The following is a 21150-nucleotide window of genomic DNA, read 5'->3' as shown; positions in this document are numbered from 1 at the left end:
CAGGCTACTAGCCTATGAGGGTTAGATGAGAGTATAGCATAAAACAGTAACAGTTGACGCATCTGAACTAGACGCATAACTTTTTTTGATTTTTGTGTAGCGTAAGCAACTGTCTTTCATGGGAGAATGGTCACTGTAAGAATTATTCAGGAAGAAATGTATAATATTTGGGGTTTTTCGTGATTGTCCGGCCCAAGTGGTAATATTGCCATTTGGGATGGTGAACAGAGCTAGGAGCAAATGCGACGCTTATGATTTATTTAAAGAAATAAAATGCCCGATTTAACATCCTGCAGAATCAGGGCGTTTGCAGTGACATACGACACAAATGGGTTGTCCTCATGCATTCACTTTGGAAACGCATTTTAAAATAGATGTTACTTCCTGTTAATAGGGCACGTCATCATCGCGTATATTTGGGAAAAACTCCCGAACGAGACCTAATAATTCCCAATTTTGAACTTTCCCGGACTGATAACTCTCTTAGCCAATCAAAACCCCTGTTACATACTGCACAGGTGCCCGTGCTTCGATACTCAGTAAACAACATGGCTGTCGTCATGAACAAAATCTGTCAGAATCGATAAATTTCAATCAGATTAAGGTTGAAATAAGGTACAAAAGTCTTAGTAATTTAGCACAAAATGTTGTTAGAACAATGCGATTAGTTTTCATGTGTCATTGATGAGCCAAAATGAACTGAACTGTAGTGCATAGTCACGATTGTCTTGTTTTGATGAAGATTTTTTCTTGACGTTCGGTGCATTTTTTAGCATTATTCAGTGCATTCATGCATTGTTGGCTATTTCATTTGTGTGCTGTGTTGGCCGCGTCTACCTTTTGACTTTTCATGAGCCCCAACATCTGTGGGTACATACCGGTAGGTTTAGGGGCTTTCTAGCTGTGCCTAAGGATTGGATCGTGAAGCGGAGCACGAGTGAGTGATAGTCTTAGTCTTGCATGCTTGCTTTTAATGCTTGCACTTGCACTTTCACTTGGTCACTGGTGCCCCTCCCCCCTTCGTTGTGAATACTCTCCATCATCAGAACCCACTTTGAACTGCACATACACGATGGAACCAAAATAAACCTACATAAAAATTGCAAAACTGCATTATGAATAATACTCTGTAGGCCTGGGCCTAGACATCACCATATACCAGTAAATTAAAAGCTATTTCAACATGAGTCTTTTACTTTTAGTGTTGTTGCCGATGAATTGTTGATGAGGATGTGGGCTGTACCCATGGGCATTGTGATTGTCTGTATCTATTTCAGAATCCGAGGCTGAATATGTGTATTGTTCGACCCTGTCCCTGGTATATCTGCAGCTCAGTCCTTGACGAATTGTACTGCTGTGCGCACTTTGATATTTCAGATTAAGCTTTAAAATGAAGATGAAAGATTCTTTGCTAGCTTCCCGATCAGACTCGGAGTTCTTATTGTATGATGCAGTTTTGAGGAGTTCGTTTTGAAATGCAGTCGTATAGTATTTTGGTAGTACTTCGAAGCTTGTTCCGCTGTAGTAACTGATCAGTGATACTGATAGTCATGTACATTTAAAATCAACAATGTACTGTAACGTGAAACTTTGTTTTTATTTCAGAATGGAGTAAAGCATTTCCATGACATTTCCCTTGACTCCCTAGTACTTCTGATGGCAGTGTTGGGTATTCATCTGCATCACCATCTGTCCTAAAAATGGAGGACTACAGAATTGATAGAAGGTGAGTAGGTTTTCCTTAAAGTCAAGCACCACGCAAACCATCCCGACAATATCAGGTCATTTCACTCGATGCATACTTACTCCCTTATGCGTAAGGTGGAGTTATACTGTAGCCCCTGTTTGCAAGAGGATGCACCAAACAAGCCATTTGCAATAATCGCTGCTAGCCGATGTGCAACAAAAAGCTCTCGTGTGTGCGGGTAAACCGGTAATTGTTTGGTTTGATATCGATCGCTGGTTGGAGCAATCACCGATTCTTGTCACAGGTACTTGTGATGACCATTGCAAATGAGCAATTTTTGTCACATGCAATCTTAATCGAAGGTCGTAGGAATTTCAATTGCCCGTTTGATAAATGAAAGAATTATGTTAAAAAGTTACTCAGTCACTTGGCCATTTGGCTCTTAAAGTTATGTAATTGTAACTGCATGCCAACATGCGCAATGGCAACTTTTTAAAAAATGTGTCGTTGTTCAGCTTGCATTGAAAACTGTGGCCGAATATTTTGATTGCTATTTGCATGAGTTATGTACTCAAGGCCAAAACATGTAGGAATAAAGATATGGCAGGTTGGATGTATGAATAAGGTGTTTGTGGACAGACATGTACGTCTCACATGTGCATTATGCCGTATTTCGATTTAGCCGATGAAGGGACAACATTGCTGTATACAAGGTACACAGAACATCGTATCTCAAATTTTGCTTTGTTATTGAGATTTGTGCGTAAATAGTTTAGTTCAAATATTATGATATGCCCGAGGTGCTGTTCCTAATGCATTATTTGATAATAATGATGATAAGTTTTGTAATCGTTGGAATCTTCCCCTCAGCTATTTTGTAGCTGTGACACACACACTGTCACAGTTTACAAGTTTTACTTTTAAAAGTCAAGCATCATCAGTTGAATTACACATGTCGCTGTGTCTTTTGTAACTGCGCTTACTTATGTTATGATAAATCTTTATTCCTTTTGCCTTGTTCCAATCAGGGCACATTGCAATTATTTGTCACGTTGATCCATATTTCATTGAATCAAACTCATCATAAGAATAAAAATTCATTTGCCAATTCCCTACAAAGGCTTGATCTATGTCCTACTTGTGTAATTATTCACTTTAATTGAAATGCTATTGAATTGCTTCCTCCGAAGTCTTGTTTGATATTGATAAAGTAATTCAGAATCAATTAAAGGCCATATCTATTGTAGTTTGCACTTAGAATTTGGATTAAGTCGGCAATGCATGTGGTATTAGATTGATCATGTGAGAGTGCTTGGAAACTCATGGAAAACTGCACTTGTTGCAGGGAGAGGGATTGGATGAATGCATCGACACTGTGTGCCAACGCTGACACTGTTGGATAAAATTATAATGATAAAATCAGTGAAATTTTAATTTCAAGGGGATGGAGTATACATGTAATGATGCAATGCTTGTGGCTAAAAACTAGGAAAATAATGTGCTGAAGAAGAAGTTATTGTTTAATGTTTTAACTCACTTGAAATGTTGGTTGCATGTGCATGTGCATGAACCTCATAAAAACCAGCTGTGGATCAAGCTTTGCTGGACAAGTTTTAGATCATGACTTCCAAAAATTGATAATAAATGAAAAGTCGTGCGCATTACAGTTACACATTTCACTCTAAAATGCTTTTAAAATATGCTCCCTGAGGAGTGTACATGTTCTTATAAATTATTTGAACTTTATCGATACCGTGATGGTCGCCTACATTTGTTTACTATTGGTTGGCATGGTGATAAGTCTGTCATGACAAAAGTATGTTACTTTTAATTCTATAACCAAGTTGATTTTCTACATGTACTGGTGATATACCGTAAATTTTAAGTGATATTTTCTCATTATTTCTAAGCCAATTATAGCAACATTGTATGCATTCAACTTCAACGTTTCACTAAAATTTCAAGTCGCACAATAATCGGAAAACACTTCACTGTTCAAATCTATTCCACACTTTATGAAGTGTGTTTGGTGTGGTTGCCTTGGCAACTCAACAGAAGCTTCAAATCGGATAACTTGGGTACATGTTTTTATAGTCATTTGTGTCACTTTACAAACTCATTATCCTGTGTGGTGATGTCATTATGGGCAGGGTTCGAAAAATTCAAGACATTGGAAATTTACTATCTGAAAAAGTGAATTTGGATCCATATTTGTTTTCCATTGGAAGAAGTCATCTGACGATTCTGAGGACTTACGATCTTTCTAGGATTTCTCCTGATTATTGTGATTTTATTGTGCAAGATATGTTTGCTCATCTTCAATTGGTATTGTGTATACACCGGTGGACATGGTTCTAAATGGAAACGTCTGCCATGAATCGTAGGAGAACAAGGAACATACCGTATGGTCATAGAGTGGACACTGATGTACCAGTGTAAGTACTTGATTATGAACCCATGTTTGGTCTGTCTAAATCCTCATTCAGTTCTTGAGCAAGTCTGTGATGAGCGTCCTGATTACAGAGATGATGTTGACATTGAAGGGAAATGAGCGATTTAGGCCAAAACTAGTGTCCTTTAGGAAGGGTGTCCTGCTATGAAAGAGAGGTTTTACTGAATTTAGATATTTTTCTTCAATGAATCCTCGGCATACAGGCTCTACAATTACAACATTGTGTCTGCTGTTAAGGACACAGTAATTTATTAATGATATCTCCAACCCAAATCCAATGAGTGTATTTCGATCCACTCTATAGGTTACTAGGAGACAAATGGTAACAACATTCTCGGGATTATTTCAACAGTTCGTGCACTCAAGCTACAAGAGCTGGTCATAGACTATTGGAAAATTGAAAAATTCTTTCAGTGACAGTCTACTGTTACACCTGAACAAACTAAACTACCCTAGTAAGGTTTGTTTAGTAAATGTTATATTTGTTTATAGTATCCCTTTTTGTGGCATGTGCCAAAAATGTCTTATCTGCGGGACAATTGCAGTTACAAGAATGTACCTGTGACAAGAATTGGTCATCGTAGCGATGTGTCTTTTGATAGTACCAGACCAAGCAATGACCAATTTTGCCCACTGACTGGCGATATTTTATCGCCCTCTTGACTTCGATAAAAACCGCTATGCCTGTATAGGTAGATGACTTAGTCTCGATATTTGAGTTGCCTTTAATCCATTGCTCCCATTCAAATACATCCGATCTATATAATAAAATCGATAAGATTTTGATTGATGTTGTTGTAGTGTGAGAAAACTTGCACTTTATATGTTGGGCATATCATGTTCATTTCTAGGGATCTTGGGAATTACCATCTGCTGTGGGCCAGTGGATGTAATGGTCTATATTGGTGATATTGAAACTTACCTGAAACACCTCTGTGGGGATCAAGGACAGCATGTGATATACATTTGTGGAGGAAGTAAAAAAAACAATACACGTTTTCTATTTGTTACACTTTGTGGAAAATTATTTTTGCCAAGAGGATTGATTCTGCAATCTGTATGGCAGTATGGTGACATGATTTTGTGGTTGTCTCCTGTGCAACCCATTGTCAACCTAACCAATACAAAAGTCTGTCAAGTTATGAGTTCCTTCTTTATATAGATAGATACATGCTTGCAGAATAGGTGTGGTGTTTTCGCTACTGAAATTGATGAGGTGTCATTGACCTGATGTCACCATTGGTGATCAACCTCCAGTGTACTCCGTGCTACCAATCATCGTCAACTCAACCAATACAAGCCTCATAAGTCTTGACTTCCTGTGGAGGGAATGGCCCAATCAATAATATTAATCTACAGGTTGCAGTATGCCAGTGTATCATGCCACACCATGAGTGTGTCGATGGTGATTGTAAAATTTAAGATTATTGAACAAATTCAATAAGTGCTGGGGAAATTTATGAGTTTGTCACATTGGCTGGTTACGTGGATATTTGACAGTGATGGCCTGTTACTAACTGAATCAATTTGATTTGTTGTAATGTTGTTTCATTCAGGTCATTCTTGTCAGTAAAGATGTGGAGTAGCTTTGGAAAGTTAGCTCTGGGCTTGGGCTTGTGAACTTTTTAGCGGGATGTAAATTAAAACTTCCTGTGGAATAAATGCCTCCAAGAGATGACCTTTCTACTCAAAAGACAGTATCGCTTTGAGCAAAGGTAAACAAGTCAAGGTACAAATAAATGCGCATACAGGATTATCATAAGGACAGCATACTCGCCAATGAGCTCAAGGTCTGTCAGAGGGACAGTCCGACTGTGCATAACCTCAATCAAAAACCTGTATTTTGTGGTGCAGTCACCTCTGTTATAGAACCACTCCTGTAATAGTGTTACACCCATGGCTACAAACACCTTTTGACATTATTTCAATGACAACCCATGTTCGCTGACTCTTCATTGAATCGAGAAGTACGGTCTTGTGATCGATCTGTGACTCGAAGCATGGCGGGATGTACGAGAGAGTGTAACCACGACCTGACACATTCCGTAAATAATGGATCAGTAGTTTTCAGTAACCATAGTGAAAATATACGAAGTTCAGGATATTTCGTATTCGACAATACATGTGTGAAGCAATTAAATGTAGTGTTGACTTCATGACATTTCAAAATTTTGAATTTTGGCCTTGGAAATGGAATTGTTTCTAATAGTCTATGTGTATGTTTTTGTTTGAAATTGAAAATTCCTCCTCGGTGTAAACAGAGTTTCAGTCAGCAGATCTTCAGTCACTATAGATCTTCTTATGACGTGTCATGTAATTGCCAAGGACCTGTGGGGCAACATCACCTGTACTGCAAAATGAAGTTGATACGAGGCAAACTCAAGTTGTGTGGTTGCGTTGACTTTTTCAGGACACGAGGATAAAAAGTCTTATCTTTGTCTGTGGATAATTACGATTTCCCTTCGATAATGAATCCATACTCCAGATATGATTGGTATGTTAATGTCTTTATTCAATTGATTCTGACATGTAACCTCTTGTACAGCGTATAGCCATAAACAAAAATATAGCGCCTGCTTTTTCAAGTGTATTCACATTTGTGTGCTCCAAGCTTTACCATGTTTTCATGGGCCTCTCATGTTGGATGCTCTGCTCTCTTCTGCTTCTGCTCATGATAATTTAATGCAGTTGATTCACTTCTCACAAGTTTTTCCAATCACATATTCACAGGTTTCATTTCAATACAGTACAACACCTTTCACATCACATCATTTTCAATATTGGATGGTTTCAAAATGATGTTGCCAACTTCCACACAAACCAGACAAATGCTTTTAAAAACATTTTTTTCAAAAAGCTGTTGATTCTGAATCAATAGCCTGGTTTCACTACATGGAATTGAGCAGGGTTTTCTGTTCGGTCACTTTGATCACATCACTGCACCCTTCTCCTCAATATGTCACATATGTGTAGAAAACTTTATTAGGCTTCTAAAAGTCCTTGCAGAAATCTGACTGCTTCTTAGCGAGTAGTGTAAGAGTCTCAATAAGAAATAAAATAGAGAACTTTTGGTTGTAAGCACAGAGTTCATAAAGATGGCCTGCTGCATCGAATCGCTCTTCCACTCTTCCATATGGTTGAGCACATCAATTTATGGTTTATCACCAAAAGTAAGTGATATTTCTCATTTGGATGTGGTATTTTGCTTGCCCTTGAAGGCACGGGCCACACCACTAGGTATGAGGGATAACAAACGTCCAAAGATCCTAAAATTTCTTAGATCAAAAGCCTAAGGGGGCATGCTCACCCCATGCTCTTTACATTATAGTGTATTCTAAATTCCTTTTTCATCCTCGTATGCTTGTAGGTTACCAACCACCCCACAATTTCCATCCAAGTTCAGTGCACTCCCCAACATCCATGGGGTATCGCCGCAGCCAAACCAAGAGAACCAGCTGGTGCCATTTGGTCGGTCCGGGGTCCTGAATGCCAGCACGGAAGGAATGGAGGCAAATGACCGGGTCAGACTCCTGGAAACCCGGATAGGGGTCACGGAAAAGTCGAACCGTGCACTTTTAGAGGAGGTGGTTCGGTTACAAAGCGAACTGAAATCTACTGCTCGTAGAAATGAGGACGTTATTCGGGATGAACGAATAGCCCGACAGGGTTTAGAGAACACTTTACGATCCAGCACAGATGCTTTAGCGGCGGTTACGGCACGTTTAAAGCGTACTGAGGATCGTATTCAAGAGGAGCGGACTCATTTAAATGAACTTATGGGTCAGAGTAAGACTTTGGAGCAATCTGTGATAGGGGCTCAGCAGGATGTGGCAAACAAGAGGGATTATCAGGCAGCGCGGTGAGTTTTGACAGTAGAATTTTGAAGGTTAGATTTCTGTGCTTAGAGACAAACTGGGATGCTCGACAGTTAGCCATGCCATCTCTGATTGGGAACTCATCAGGTGAACCTCGTCCAAGTGAAACTTAGTTGGAAGTATGATAAAAACTTTTCAAATATTGAAGTTAGGACTCTTAATAAGACCTTAATTTTCGTCACTTTCTGTTTTAGGATCGATGAATTGAAAAGTGAACTAGAGGAATCAAACCGTGCCAAAAACCAATTAGAACGGCTCACATTTCAGCTAAGTGAAGATGTGAGAGCATTGAAGAATAAGTTTGATAACCAGTCATTCGATTTTAGTCAAGTTACGCAAGATTTGAAGTTAAGGTCACGAAAAATAGAGGAAGAACATCGGCAAACAGTAAGTTTTTTCTGAAATGCAAAAGTTTAATTGAAATGTATGCCAAACGATATCAGTTGTAGCACTTAGTACAATTCAATAGTCTAATTGCTTGTATTCTTGTGTCTGGAGTTATTGTTTGGCTCAACTCTTCACTTAAAGTATTAGGCTACAAGAATCAATTTTGAATAAATAATTGACCAAGTGTTGCAATTAGTATTGTTGTTGAAGAATAAAAGAAGTGTGTGTTAGTTCACAAAGAAATCTGATCCAACGTTTAACTCAATTGTCTAATTGATCAGTATTATACCAAAACTGACCTATAATTGGTACAAGGCAGGTAAACTACATGTATAACTTCATGAAAAGGGTACATATGTAGACTATAGGGCTCCTAATTTGGCCCTCAAGAAGTAAACAGGATGTTTGCTTATCCTTCCAGTCTAATGCAATTAAGATGCCCCTTATAATGCCTTTGAGATGCCCTTTATTGAGGAAACTGAAAGATTGTACAAGGTACTCCATGATTCAATACAGTTGTATTATACGCATTGTTGTCAAGGCGAGCCCAAAATGTATCATGGGATGGTAACCAAGGCAACATGTAAACAGTCCCGGTCATATCGGCAAACATTTTGGAGTAGGTACAAACCACATGAAATGAGAATTCTCGTCTCCTGTGGGCGTTTTTGCAGAAATTTTAATCAATAGTTTATGAAGCTTTGCAGAGGGCGATTGTTGGTGTTATAGATGAGGATTCAGATTGACATTTAGTCACTAGTGCATTAAGACCTGACCCCTTAAAATCAACAAACAAAAGCATTTGGGCAAATCAAAAAGTCGCTCCTGTTTGACGTAGCAATAGTTTACGTCTGATGTAATCAGATTCTCTGAGTCTGACACAACCAAATTGATACAGACACATCATATGGGCTCAGAATACTCACCTGTCAAAACACCCTTATATTATTGTTTCTTTTATGGCCATGGGTCTTTGCTCCAACATCTCTTTTCCCAAAATAAAGAAAATCTGGGTCATGTCTCTTTCAGGTTAATGATGTCCGGAGGCATACTGAATCTCAGAACCAAGTTGATTTGACGACAAACCAGCTCAGAATACAGATAGAATCAAAGTAAGTCACTCTATAGGGAGCCTTTAACTATGATGTGTATCTCAAAGAACAGTGTTTAAGGAAATAGTAGCCAGGGTGCATGAAAAGCTAAAAAAACCTTCCCAGTGCAAAGAATCTGCATTCAGCGGTGATAGTCATCACTCAATATAGGTGTTACATGCACGTATTCTGATAACAGCCAGGTAGTATTTAAGGACTGATCTGACAATGTTGTCATCTTCAAATTTATTCAAATGCTTTTTCCTTTCTTTCCAAGGTTGTCTGAGGTGCGTGATGTCTTGATTGACCTGAGAAACAAGCAGGATGCTGAAACCCAGGAGAGGCGTATGGGAGAACAACAAGGAACAATAAGGTACGAGGACTCATCATGCCCAGTGCAAGATACTATCCTTCTTGCATTTCCTCTTGTGTTTTTTGCATACAACAACAGTTGGGCACCAGTTGGGTTTATCGGTTTAGTGTTTTTGTCTCTTGCCCAGTGGGGAAGTTGATAACAAGGTCGCAAGTCCCATATATTTATATCACTTCATTGCGAGGCCTTGATCTGTAGTCTGCCAGTAATTTCTGTAGATATCTTCCATGTTTGTCTTTTCCTGTGCGAAAACCTGGCCTTCTTGAGGCAGCAGAACTAGGCCTCCTTGACTCCCCTGGTTGTGTGTTCGAAATTCTTTGATGTAAGCTGACATTCTGTGTCTCTACTTCTGCAGGGTGAATGACCTCCAGGCGTCCCTTCTTGAACAATCCAGGAAGCGTGATGAAGCTATCCATGCTTTAGACACGATGCACCGGGAGAAAGAGCACGCAGCGGAGACGGAACGACTCAAGTTACAGAATCGCGTGGCGGAGATGGTTGAAGACGTCAGCAAGAGAATATTACAGAAAGATATCAAACTCAGGGAAGAGACACAGGACAAGTTCTTGCAAATTGAAAAGGTTTGTACGGCTGTGAAATTGTCACTCAACTCCATAACCACCATGGCCATTAATGAATGTTTGAAAAGTCAACTGGCAACCGCCAGGACGTATTTCAGTTCATCAGAATGTGATCAGATGGCTCTCCAATGGATATGTTGATTGGCATCTGGTTGGCTTTAGGGAAGTACCAATGTGCTCCCCTGATTCAGAGTGCCAACTTGCTCAGTCTAGGTGCATTGTGCTAACTGTGGTACTCAGTAGGGGTTTAATGCTGAGGCCTATGGAATGATGCTTCAAGACTGATGATTGTCTGATGATGTCTTGTGACTCTGCCCTTCATTTTCTGGTATCGGATTGATAACATCGGTCCACTTGTGTTTTCAGTCGTGGCACGAAGACCAGCTGAGGCGACAAGAAGTGGAGCGTGCATTTAGAAAGGAGACCGAGCAGAAGTGGGAGACGCTGAAGAGAGCAGCAGATGAGGAGATAGTGAATGTTAGAGAAGCACAGAAGGTAGGTTCAATAAAAGAACTAGGAGCTCTCCTAGTCTTCTATCTGTTAACACCAGCTCCAACTGTCAAAGTGGTCCTGTGTTTGGCCTTGGACGTCAGCATGTACTTCATGCACTCCTTTAACAATATTTAGAGGGGCAAGCGCAAGTTCCCGATGGCAGAGTCGCAGGGCCTCCACTTTTTGATGGAACTTAGGTAGTGAATTTGAGACCTGGCCAGGGCCACTCCTGATACTCTCAACTGGCCTTTTAAATGACCAAGTGTAGTGAAATGGCCCAGTGCAGTACAATACGTGTGCTCCTTTCTTTAGCCGAATAAATTATCCTTGTTGTGTGATAGTTAGTTGCCTCTATTCTCCACTATTCTGACACATATATCCCACAGGCTTTTCATAACCTACGGATTTGTTATAAACCAAAATTATGTAAGGTGGGTGATGTCTAACCCTCAGATGTTGTTTTGAAAGTTGTCCCTGAAGTTTATCTAGTTTGTGATGGCTTTTTGTGGTGAATAGTAAAGTGCTTCAAAATCCGATGCATCCAGTATCAAATTAAACTGTATCCTAACTTAAAATAGACCAACTGCTGTTTTTGGTGAGCTTAACCTAGAACTATTGCAGATTGGAAGCTGAACTGGTCTGTCGCAGTGTATTTGGCGGAGTGGTGGAGACATGTGCTTTGTTTTGTTGGGGTGTTTTGTCTTTAATTTGAAATACTGTAAACAATGAAAGTTTCGGTTATGATGACAGTATTCATGCAGCAAGCTTTGGCTGATGAAAAAGTTCCCATTGGCCAACATTCAGTTTGCTATGCTTCTAATAGATGACAGCACAAGTTTTCCCACTCTCAAGTGTTCATGGAAGCCACTTAGCTCACTCTGAATACCTAATAAGTTAATTATGAATATTCGTCAATGCATTCCTTGTCTAGTCTATTATGACTAAATACAATAGATCCTTGTACATTGTAGCTGAAATATATTGAATCGCTTTTCTGTTTTGTCTGTTGTTCAGATTGACCGCAGCAAGTATAACGAAACTCTGAGGAAGATTGACGAAGCTGTGTCGTTACTTGATCAACAGATTGTGGAGACGAAGAAACAAATGGATAAAGTCATCATGGCTGAAATCAAGTCAAGGTAAGTTTCTTCTCTAGTTCATTTCTCCTCAGCACCTCTGAGACCCTCCCCAGTAACTACCTATCTCGAGTTACATCTACCTCGGCCCAGAGATGAATCCTTGTCACGACTCCTCCTTCCTTGCTGAAGATGGAGTTTGAGATATCCAATTAGCCTACCGGCATCCAACCGTAGGGACACGCAACTACATGTTGATTAGGAGTCCGTGAACCTGGAAGAAGAAGAAAATATTTGTCTGGTGTGTGAATGAAAAACTCTATCTCTTCTTCAGAAAACAACACGAGAGAGATACGAGGGACCGAGTTGACCATTTACAGGACAAGATCGGAGTAGCAACTGCCACACTTCAAGAGGCCATTGGTGGAGTCACGTCGCAACTATCAACGTTATCCGAGAAGGTAGGTCTCATTTCAAATATTTTCTATCTCAATAACACGTTTTCATTGTGTGTTGATTTCAGCAAGGTTAACAGGGCTGAGGTGTGTTCTTCGAGTCATCAAGCTGATCGAAGAGACTTTCAGTCTTCAGAGTCACCACCATCAATACAACTACATGTATAATATGCAGCATGGGGGAAGGATGCTAGGATATTCTCTATGAAATCATCTTTTCAGCCCAGCTGTTTCTCAGTCTTTATTTTCCAGCACGTCTTTCTCTAGCCTCTTGCAGACCAGCTTTAGGAAGAAGAACACCCACTACTGAAAATGTGGTGATACACCAGGTCAAGCGAAATGAGGATTCACTCTCTTACTCACTCCTGCAGCTTGACCTTTCGATGTCTACTGTACCACCACATCTCTTCAGGCATTACAGTCCTGAGCAGTCTGGTGTCATGAAGGAGAACTGTGTATTCTGTGTATTCTATTCATGATATGTTTGACTATTAATAGCTTCGTCTGTTTGCTCTTCCCATCTATTGCTTCAGGTCAATGCCATAAACGAAGACGTGTTCAAACTCAGCGAAGACCTAAAGTGCAAGAGTGTTTCACCGACTCCTAGCACTCCTTGTAGTAAGATGACTGACGTACCAGATTCTGTGCTTGAGAATGTAATTATTTTTTGATGATACCCTTTGACTATACCAACAATACTGTACCGTTGTGGTGCTTATTTCACTTCAATGACATCATGCAAGTTGGTGCTGCCAATGCTGTTTTTTCAGTCCAACTTCTTAGCTGCTCCGAGAAAATGTCGTACCATTGCTTTGACCTGAAAAATTCTGATTTGGTTGGAGTCAAAGGATAAACGAATTTAACATTTTCTTTTTGAAAAAAATCTGATTTGGTTATAGTCGAAGGGTAAACAAATTTATCATTTCGTTTCTTTTTATTCTAGTTTCTTTGTGAAAGTGGTCATATTGAAGAGAAAAGATCATTTACATGTAGTGTCTCAGTGCAAACATGAGTTGCGTGCCATTGGTTGTGTGGTATGTTTTGGTGTGAAATCGTTGAATTGTCTGAGTCATGATACACGTTACCAACTTTCAAAAATACCAAGACGTCATAATGAATAACTTCGATTTTCCTTTCCTCTAGATCCTTGAGTGGATGAAGGATATATTGAATACTCATGAGGAGCAGCTTCGATTCAATATGTCGGTTATGGTCGAGGAAGAAGTAATTACAAATTTCTTTTCAGAAATATTTATTTGTTTGATATTTTGAAATTTTGATAATTTTTTACTTGTCTTATTCTCTAGCTTTTTTACAAGACAATCCGTGTTTTTTTATGATATGAAAATTATTTCAAATTTTGCTTCTCGTATTTTTGCTGCCTGATTGCCACTGCAAACATGCTGCGACAATTCTATGGCTATGGCTACTTTTCAATTGATTTTTACCGGGAACGCACCAAAGATTTTGACATCAACAATAGCATTGTTGTATTGAGTACTCTTACAATCCTTTGTGACCATGTTCCGAAAAATCGACCAGAAATAATGCTATGGGTATATCATTGGGACCCACTGAGGAAACTGTCACAACTGACATGTTATTCTTGCGGTTGACATTTGCGTATTGTACTTTCTGTCACAGCAGCCAACGTGTCTGCTAGTTTGCATGATTTCTGTCAATCAGTTATCGTCGCAATTCTCGTGCAATTTTGGAAACAGAAAGCTTTTCGTTGAGGTGTAGCAGTCAATGGAAAAAATCTTTCAAGGCACATAGAGCAGTGGATGCATAGAGGTAAGACCAGATTTTCAAGGATTTACTAGTAAGGTGAGATAAAATTCTTTATTTTTCTTCATTTTGTGAATTTTGTGAATAGGTTATGAAAGACAGTGTTCGAAAGGACGATTTGCCAAAAAATGTTGTATTTGGGAAGTCACTTGCCGTGGTGGCAAGGACCACTTTTTTGATTCTGAGACTTCGTCAAAGTATTCGCTTGCTTTTTATGTGTGCTTTACATTTACAAATAATCCAAAGATATCTGGCACGAAAACAAAATTTCTAATTGGAATTTACTGTTGCCGGGTTGTCAAAACACTAAATCAAAAGTACCGGTGAGCACAAGATGCAGTTTCACAAAACCCTGAAGTGAAATGACCAAGTGTGTCTCAGGATTTAATACAGTTGAAAAGGGTGCGGCCAAATGAGTAAAGAAGAAGCATGTTTTCCTTCATAAGCTAGCCTAGCTTTCCTGATAGCCTTTGCTATAATTCAACATGTGTGACTGGTAAAAAGTTAGTAATAGTTCACATGAGTTGAGTGCCTCCTTGTCTCGTCTAAACCGGCCGCACCCTTTGGAAATGATTGAAGGTTTGGTCCTTGTTAACAATTTTGTCAGCAACATTCGTAGAGATATTATAAATCAACAAACAGTTGGTACGGTATTGTTATGAATATTTTAGCTGAAAATTTGAAGTTGCGACAAGTTTTAGTCAATTGTCCTGCACTTAAAAAATGAAATATTTAGGTAAAAATTTCATATAGGCTACTGTAGCTGAAATGCTAAATAACAATCTGCAATTCTGTGAATTGTCCTTCAGTACATCCTCATCGTGTCTCGACATATATTTCATACAAAATTATTCCCCTTTTGAAATGTTTTTGCTTGTGAATGTCTGAATAACCAACAGAATGTTGTTAGTGGTAGGAATAAATAATTTGAGATGGCGAAGCGGAGGCACAATGCGTGATTCAGTCAATTATCCTTCATTGCCAGTGTAGTTAGTTTAGGGATGCGAACTTGCAAACATTCTTCATGTTTGCTTGTTGAAGGAGGGGAAAACTTGAATTTGTGTATCTTGTCCTTGTCAGTTGCTGAAAGGCCTGATCTTAGTTCAGATTGCTTACTTTTAAAGAGGAAATGCCCCTTTGACTATTTCGTCTTGATATGCTCCAATGACATGTTCAAAAGATCATTGCATGGTATGAAAATATGGGAACAGGCGGCACTGTGTACAGTTCCTTAAAGCATAGATACTTTTAAATAGACCTCCAAAAGATCATTGCATGCCATTTCTTTCTTGTTTCAGGGGAGTAAAATAAAACGAGACCTAGCCAAAATGGATGAGAAACAGGTAATTGGGCATCTAGTTGTTTTACTAAATGCGGTATGCGACTTTGAAATCACTCCAGACATGCCAGAGGTAGTACTCTACTCTACATTCTTGAAGGTTCATAAGCAAAGGGAGAAATTGGTAAAATCAGCGAAGGCTTCGAAAGATTCACAGAGCTGGATCAATGCTATATTTTTTGCCTTCAGGCTCTTAAACTACGGAATAAAATTATGAAAGAGGTCAAAAAGGAATTTGAGGAAAGGTTTAGCAATCTGGAAAAGAAGGTTGATGAAGAAGAAGGAAGAGGGGTACGTCTCCTGATTTTTATTGTTTTCATGTGCTATGACTTAATTGTTGTTGTAATCTGCGACAATTATCACTGCGGTGAGTGATAAAAAGATTGCTGATCTGCAGGTAAAACTGGTAATTGCTGTGTTTGATATTGATTGATAGTCGCAGTGATCATGATTTCTTGTCGTTGGCATCAGTGATATCCACAGCAGATGAGATTTTTTGTTGCAAAACCAATCCTTCTCACTGTGTGCAGACATCTTCCATTGTGAACTTACAGTTTGTCTCGAGTATAAAAGATATGTGCACTTCATTAGATTATGTTTTTAAAATGTCATTTTTTTCAATTTTTTTTAAACATATATGTAAACTGCTGAACTGTTTATTATGACTGCAGGCTTCAACCATGGTTGACATTGAGACATTGCAACAAGAGAATGACAAATTCAAAGTGTCTACTTTGGAAAAGGTAAGATACAACTAAAACAGCCAAATTTCGTCATGGAAGTATTCAGGTTTACAATACAAGGAGCTAAATCTAAGCATAATTTAGATGTTTCTCTCTTTCAGCTGCAGGCTCTTCAGACCAATATGGAGAAGATTGAGAGGAGTTCTAACAGGCGGTATCTGTCAGGAATGGAGGAAATGGAAAGAAGGGTGAGTTAGGGTTTGGTGTGAAGAGTTTGGGAGGGGGGGGGGGAGGGGGCATTCATATGACCATACAGTGTCTGGGAAGGGAAGAAATAGAGGAAGGTTGTGTGGTATCAAAGATAGAAAATAGACAGGTCTTTTCCTTTATATAGCATGGAAATGGTGGATATCATTGTTGAATAGAGTTTTCTCTTCTTGTCTATTTTCAGCTGAAGGACATCAGATCTTTGGAAAACAAATTGGAGGACAAGAGGAAGAAGCTCAAGAAAGAACATGGCGAGGTATGACACATTCATCTTTTCGACTCTCGAATTGTCTTCCTCCAAATACAGGACTTGCTGCATTCGTTCATGGCCTTCTGACAGCACTCGCAATGCGAATTGTGTTTTTAGGACCAGTAAATTTCCGACACGTGTCAAATCAGGCATTGCTTAACTTGATGGGTGATATCAGACACATCACATTTTAAGTGACAGCGCGTTTGTGGTTATCCGTGACATCACGCAGCACTCAGTTTTTCATGTATTGGAAGTTTATTGTTCCTAAAACCCCGTTTTTTTACACTGCTGTCAGGCATTGTCCCATATCGGGGTGCGAAATTTGTTGGCAATTGTTGGCAAATAAGTAATAAATTTCATTGATTTTCTATCAAAAGGTCGACAGCTGCGAATGATATACCAGTATCCCACTGGTAACCAGTATCCCACTGGTAAAACATAACAAACTCTATTGATTGAGGGATATTTCAACCGGCACCTTGAATGGGCAGATGGAAATTGTGCTTTTGTGTTGGGAAAAGAACTGGTCATTTTGACTGCATGTTATGTTAGTAGGCAGCGACTGATACAGAAATCTGTTGTACCAATTTGTTGAAATCAGTAGTTTGCTAATACATATACATTGTGTATACATTTTTTAACATATTTTATAATGGTGTTATATAAGTTTTAAGTGCCAATTACGGATGGAAATTGTAACCACTTGAAATTTCTAATTCAAAATGGAGGCTTATTAAAAACAAGGTGTTACAAGGTCCTGCTGTTTATAACACGGGAGGAAAACTTTACTCTGGCAACATCTGGGAGCAGTGCCATCATGCTTATAATGAAGGGGCTGTTAATATAAAATGTAACTGCTGTGATGACAATTTCAGTTCTATTTTATTATACTGCGTGTATTGGCTGTATTGATTTTTTCTATTGATATAAGGCCTTACTGTATAAAACATGAAATGAACTTGGAAAAGTCCTGGAAAGAAAAGTGTTTTGTATAAACATTTTCTGAGATCATGAAGCTGCACAATGCTGAAATAATATCTTTAACTTGGGAATGTTGCAGCAGTAACCCTCTATACTGCATTTAGAAAAATATTCATTCTGATTTTTGATGATTTCAGAAAAAAATGATATCCTCCAGAGAGAAAAATGATGGCCTTATAAGAGAGGTGGCCTGATAACAGATGTCAAATTGTTAAGAAATGACACATTTAGGACTGAAGTCATTATCCCTAATAGAGCAGGTATCCCGCTCAATTTAGACCTTTGAACACAATCATGTTTCAGAGACCAGGGTTGAGCCAAAGTTTGGGCGGCGATGGTGACCTTGATGCAAGAGATCGCATGCTGCGAGCCAAGCTGAGGCAGGATATTGATGATAAGGTATTGACCTACTCAAAATTCTTCATATAAGATCATGCTGCCGCCATATTGGCAGTCAAAATGTAAAGCGATATCACTGATCAATACTGAGGTGATGATGCCAAGATATCAGGTTGGGACAGGTTTTACGTCGTCATCACTTAATCATCTTTGTATCCACGAAAATTAACCCACAGCACTTACAAATGCACTGCGCTTATATCTGTTTCTGATGTGCAATTGTTGAAAGAAAACTGAAAAAACATGGCTGCTGTCAGATCAGACAAAATTTGTATTTTGGATATAAGGAATAAAATCACATTCACATACACACCGTCATTTATAAGTCTAGAAATGTTAATTTGTGTTAAAGTGACCCCGTATCACACATTTGAAACCTGTTTAGAGCACAATGAAGTCATGTGACCTTTTAATATTGAGATGAAGAAATTGTTTTTGCAGTGGCATGAATTTCCTTCTCCTATGTCATGTATCAAAATCAGGTGTCCATTGCCATATTGATTACAGGGTCAACAACTAATTGTCAGCTTGACAACCATAGCCCATTTGTCATCTAAACGAATAGACTAGAATCCCACTATGCTCCAGACCAAGACATCCAAAAATGGCCAATTATTCTATAAAGTTCGATAAAGTAACACACAACTATCAAAATGTCGAAAATGAATATACCGTACTTGCGCCGCTAAATATTGGAGAGGGCTAAAGGCAGGAGCAAGGGTGCTTTCCTAATGATGGTCGAGTTAGAACTTTTTGAAAGCTAGGGCTGTAAGTGCATGCAGAGAAACATAGATCGCAGTCCCACGGTAGAGCCACGAAAAGGACATGTAATTCAACAAGAAGCCTCCAGCCAGAGGCCCAATAATCACAGCTAATGTAAAGAATGACATATGAAGGCCGTATATCACTCCATAGTTTGAATTGTGTCGTTGGTCGACGATAGTTCCTAATAAAGCGTAGATAATTCCAAGGAATATTCCGTTTCCTACACGTAATGGGAATTCTACTGCTATCACCTCCCAGATAGTCTTACACAAGGGATAGAAAAACATCGGTACTCCATATAGGATGAATGATACAAAGATAAACTTCCAGCGTCCGTGAGTCACGGCAAAATATCCGGTAATGTTCTGAGTGGTCAACAGAATGACAACGGAGATGAAAAGGATGATTCCCATTTGCCATATTTCTGCGTGGAGCCTGCTCATCATCCATGCAGGAGCCGTAGCCATGAAGACGCCAAACGCAAAGTAAAAGGCAAAGTGACCTGCCATAGCCACTATTATGTAACCGTCAGTCAAAATCGACCAATAATCGCTTATCGTCACGCCATTAGCCTTCTTCTTGTCCTTCTTGTTTGCGCTGATGAAAAGACGCATTATTCCGTCAAGTACACTCATAGCCGCCAGGATGTAGAATGGAGTTCTCCGTCCTAAGAATTGATAAGTCAAGGCTGCAAATGGAAAGGCTAGACCAGAGCCAACATGAACTCCGCTTCCGACAAATCCCATGACTTTTGATCTTTCGGCGTCACCAGGGAACCTGTGGGCAACGAGAGCCATTGCCGGAACAACAGAGAAACTAGCTCCAATTCCCTGAATAGCTCTCGCTAGCAACAGTAGCCCAAAATTTGGAGCAAATGCAAAGCCAACACATGCAATAGCTTGTATGAAGGAGCCAAAAATGAGAGGCTCGCGGTGTCCAAATCGCTCCACCACGTAACCAGCGACGAAATTGGTCAAGAGTGAAGCGGCAGGTTTGGCTGCAACTATTATTCCAATCCTGGTTGAATCCTCAAGATAATCATAGGTGTTGTTCCCAGTCACATTTCCTCCCTTCCCATTTTCCACTTTGAACATTTTCCTTGCATCCCATTCGGTGACAGAATTGGGGTATGTTATCACACGGAGGATATCGGGGAGTAAAGGTTCCACGCCGAAGATGAGAAGATTGTCTATCACGAAAGCGCAGAATGAAACTATAATGACCAAATACCCAGACTGCCTGAACTTCATCCATGTTGACAGGTTTTCATCTTCGTCATCTTCATCATCTTGTTTTTCCTTGTAAACTTTTTTGCTGTCATCCGCAACAGTTTCATCTGACGAAGCTAATGACTCAGCGGCCTTGGTCAGTGGAACATCCTCTTTTACCTCCCCTGACATTCTTGATACTTAAAAGTTAACCGAAATATCTGTGCTTATGATACTTGAGAAGAAGAATTGTATACCATTCTCTTCGAGTGATAGTTCACACAACATGAAGTTACTTGGAAAATTTAGTTCAATCTTACTGAATCCTATTGTAAAACTGTCTCTTTTGAATCGCAGAGTCAAATAACATAGTTCTGCGAATGAACAGACATTATAAAGTACAAGTTTCACTCTCACAAACGATCTAACTGAAATCTATTATCAGGAATGTCACCATAAGCTCGTTCTGTTTATGCCGAGTGACCTTACGTTGTATCCTAAGGTATATTCTCTCTCCTCCTGAGTTCTATGATCCTTTATAGTTATATCCTGTTGAAGAAACCCTTTCAAAGATTGAGAAATGCTACCAAATTTGCTTGTATGCAAATTTTGTTCACCATGCACTGCCGACTCCAGTTGGTTATTCCACTAGATCTTGTCTTGATCACTATCAGCACTTGTTGTACTCCTGTTCCAAAGCCTAGGTAGGCCTATCCGTGGTATACCTCACTTCATCCAAATGGCTGGGTAAACAAAATTATCATGCTGGTTTGGGCCTGTATTTCTGCATATATGAAGAGGTCAGTAATCATGACAACTCCACAGAGATAATGGAACTAATAATTATGATGGTAATAACAACATAATGCCCGGAATTACATGCAGGCCGACACACAACGGTTTACAGCTGTTACGACAGTTCTCTTCAATGGGAGCCCATCACCATGATTGTTTCCATGCATTGTTATGGAAATGAGTGTAGACGGGCCTAGGGGAGG

General features: G+C 39.4%; 3 protein-coding genes across 16 annotated transcripts in view; 2 read left to right on the top strand and 1 right to left on the bottom strand.

Annotated features, from left to right (window-relative positions):
• The first annotated feature begins 535 nt into the window (after positions 1–535).
• Positions 536–21150, top strand: part of LOC135485512 (coiled-coil domain-containing protein 154-like) — a 43518-nt gene continuing 22903 nt past the window's right edge. For 8 of the 14 annotated variants that reach the window (XM_064767688.1, XM_064767643.1, XM_064767613.1 and 5 more), the window contains exons 1-9: positions 3639–4122; positions 7507–7998; positions 8209–8401; positions 9431–9513; positions 9770–9865; positions 10221–10446; positions 10813–10941; positions 11953–12077; positions 12349–12475. In XM_064767688.1, the coding sequence (XP_064623758.1) occupies positions 4046–4122; positions 7507–7998; positions 8209–8401; positions 9431–9513; positions 9770–9865; positions 10221–10446; positions 10813–10941; positions 11953–12077; positions 12349–12475 (1548 nt within the window). In that variant the 5' untranslated portion in view covers positions 3639–4045. Of the gene's footprint in view, positions 938–1603; positions 1727–3637; positions 4123–6549; positions 6634–7506; positions 7999–8208; positions 8402–9430; positions 9514–9769; positions 9866–10220; positions 10447–10812; positions 10942–11952; positions 12078–12348; positions 12476–21150 lie in introns of those variants that run through there. The other 6 variants (XM_064767635.1, XM_064767715.1, XM_064767653.1 and 3 more) reach the window with 5 other exon arrangements.
• On the top strand, positions 15525–17974 carry LOC135496532 (uncharacterized). The gene is made up of 6 exons (XM_064785896.1): positions 15525–15600; positions 15786–15887; positions 16268–16339; positions 16441–16527; positions 16731–16802; positions 17918–17974. Exons 1-6 carry the CDS (start codon positions 15586–15588, stop codon positions 17972–17974), a joined length of 405 nt encoding a protein of 134 aa, XP_064641966.1. The 5' UTR covers positions 15525–15585.
• LOC135485574 (synaptic vesicular amine transporter-like) lies at positions 18436–20990 on the bottom strand. The gene has a single exon (XM_064767739.1). The coding sequence runs from the start codon at positions 20342–20344 to the stop codon at positions 18923–18925; it is 1422 nt and encodes a 473-aa protein (XP_064623809.1). The 5' UTR covers positions 20345–20990; the 3' UTR covers positions 18436–18922.

The sequence above is a fragment of the Lineus longissimus genome, chromosome 1, assembly GCF_910592395.1.
Source record: "Lineus longissimus chromosome 1, tnLinLong1.2, whole genome shotgun sequence".
NCBI lineage: Eukaryota > Metazoa > Nemertea > Pilidiophora > Heteronemertea > Lineidae > Lineus > Lineus longissimus.
This window is presented reverse-complemented; position numbering and strand designations above follow the sequence as displayed.

Bases quoted from the DNA above. Each gene is read 5' to 3' on its own strand.
- LOC135496532 (XM_064785896.1), top strand. The intron at 16,340-16,440 runs GTAAGATACAAC...TCTCTCTTTCAG, and splicing joins AAGTGTCTACTTTGGAAAAG to CTGCAGGCTCTTCAGACCAA. The intron at 16,803-17,917 runs GTATGACACATT...TGATGATTTCAG, and splicing joins TCAAGAAAGAACATGGCGAG to AAAAAAATGATATCCTCCAG.
- LOC135485574 (XM_064767739.1), bottom strand. From the start codon at position 20,344: ATGTCAGGGGAGGTAAAAGAGGATGTTCCACTGACCAAGGCCGCTGAG.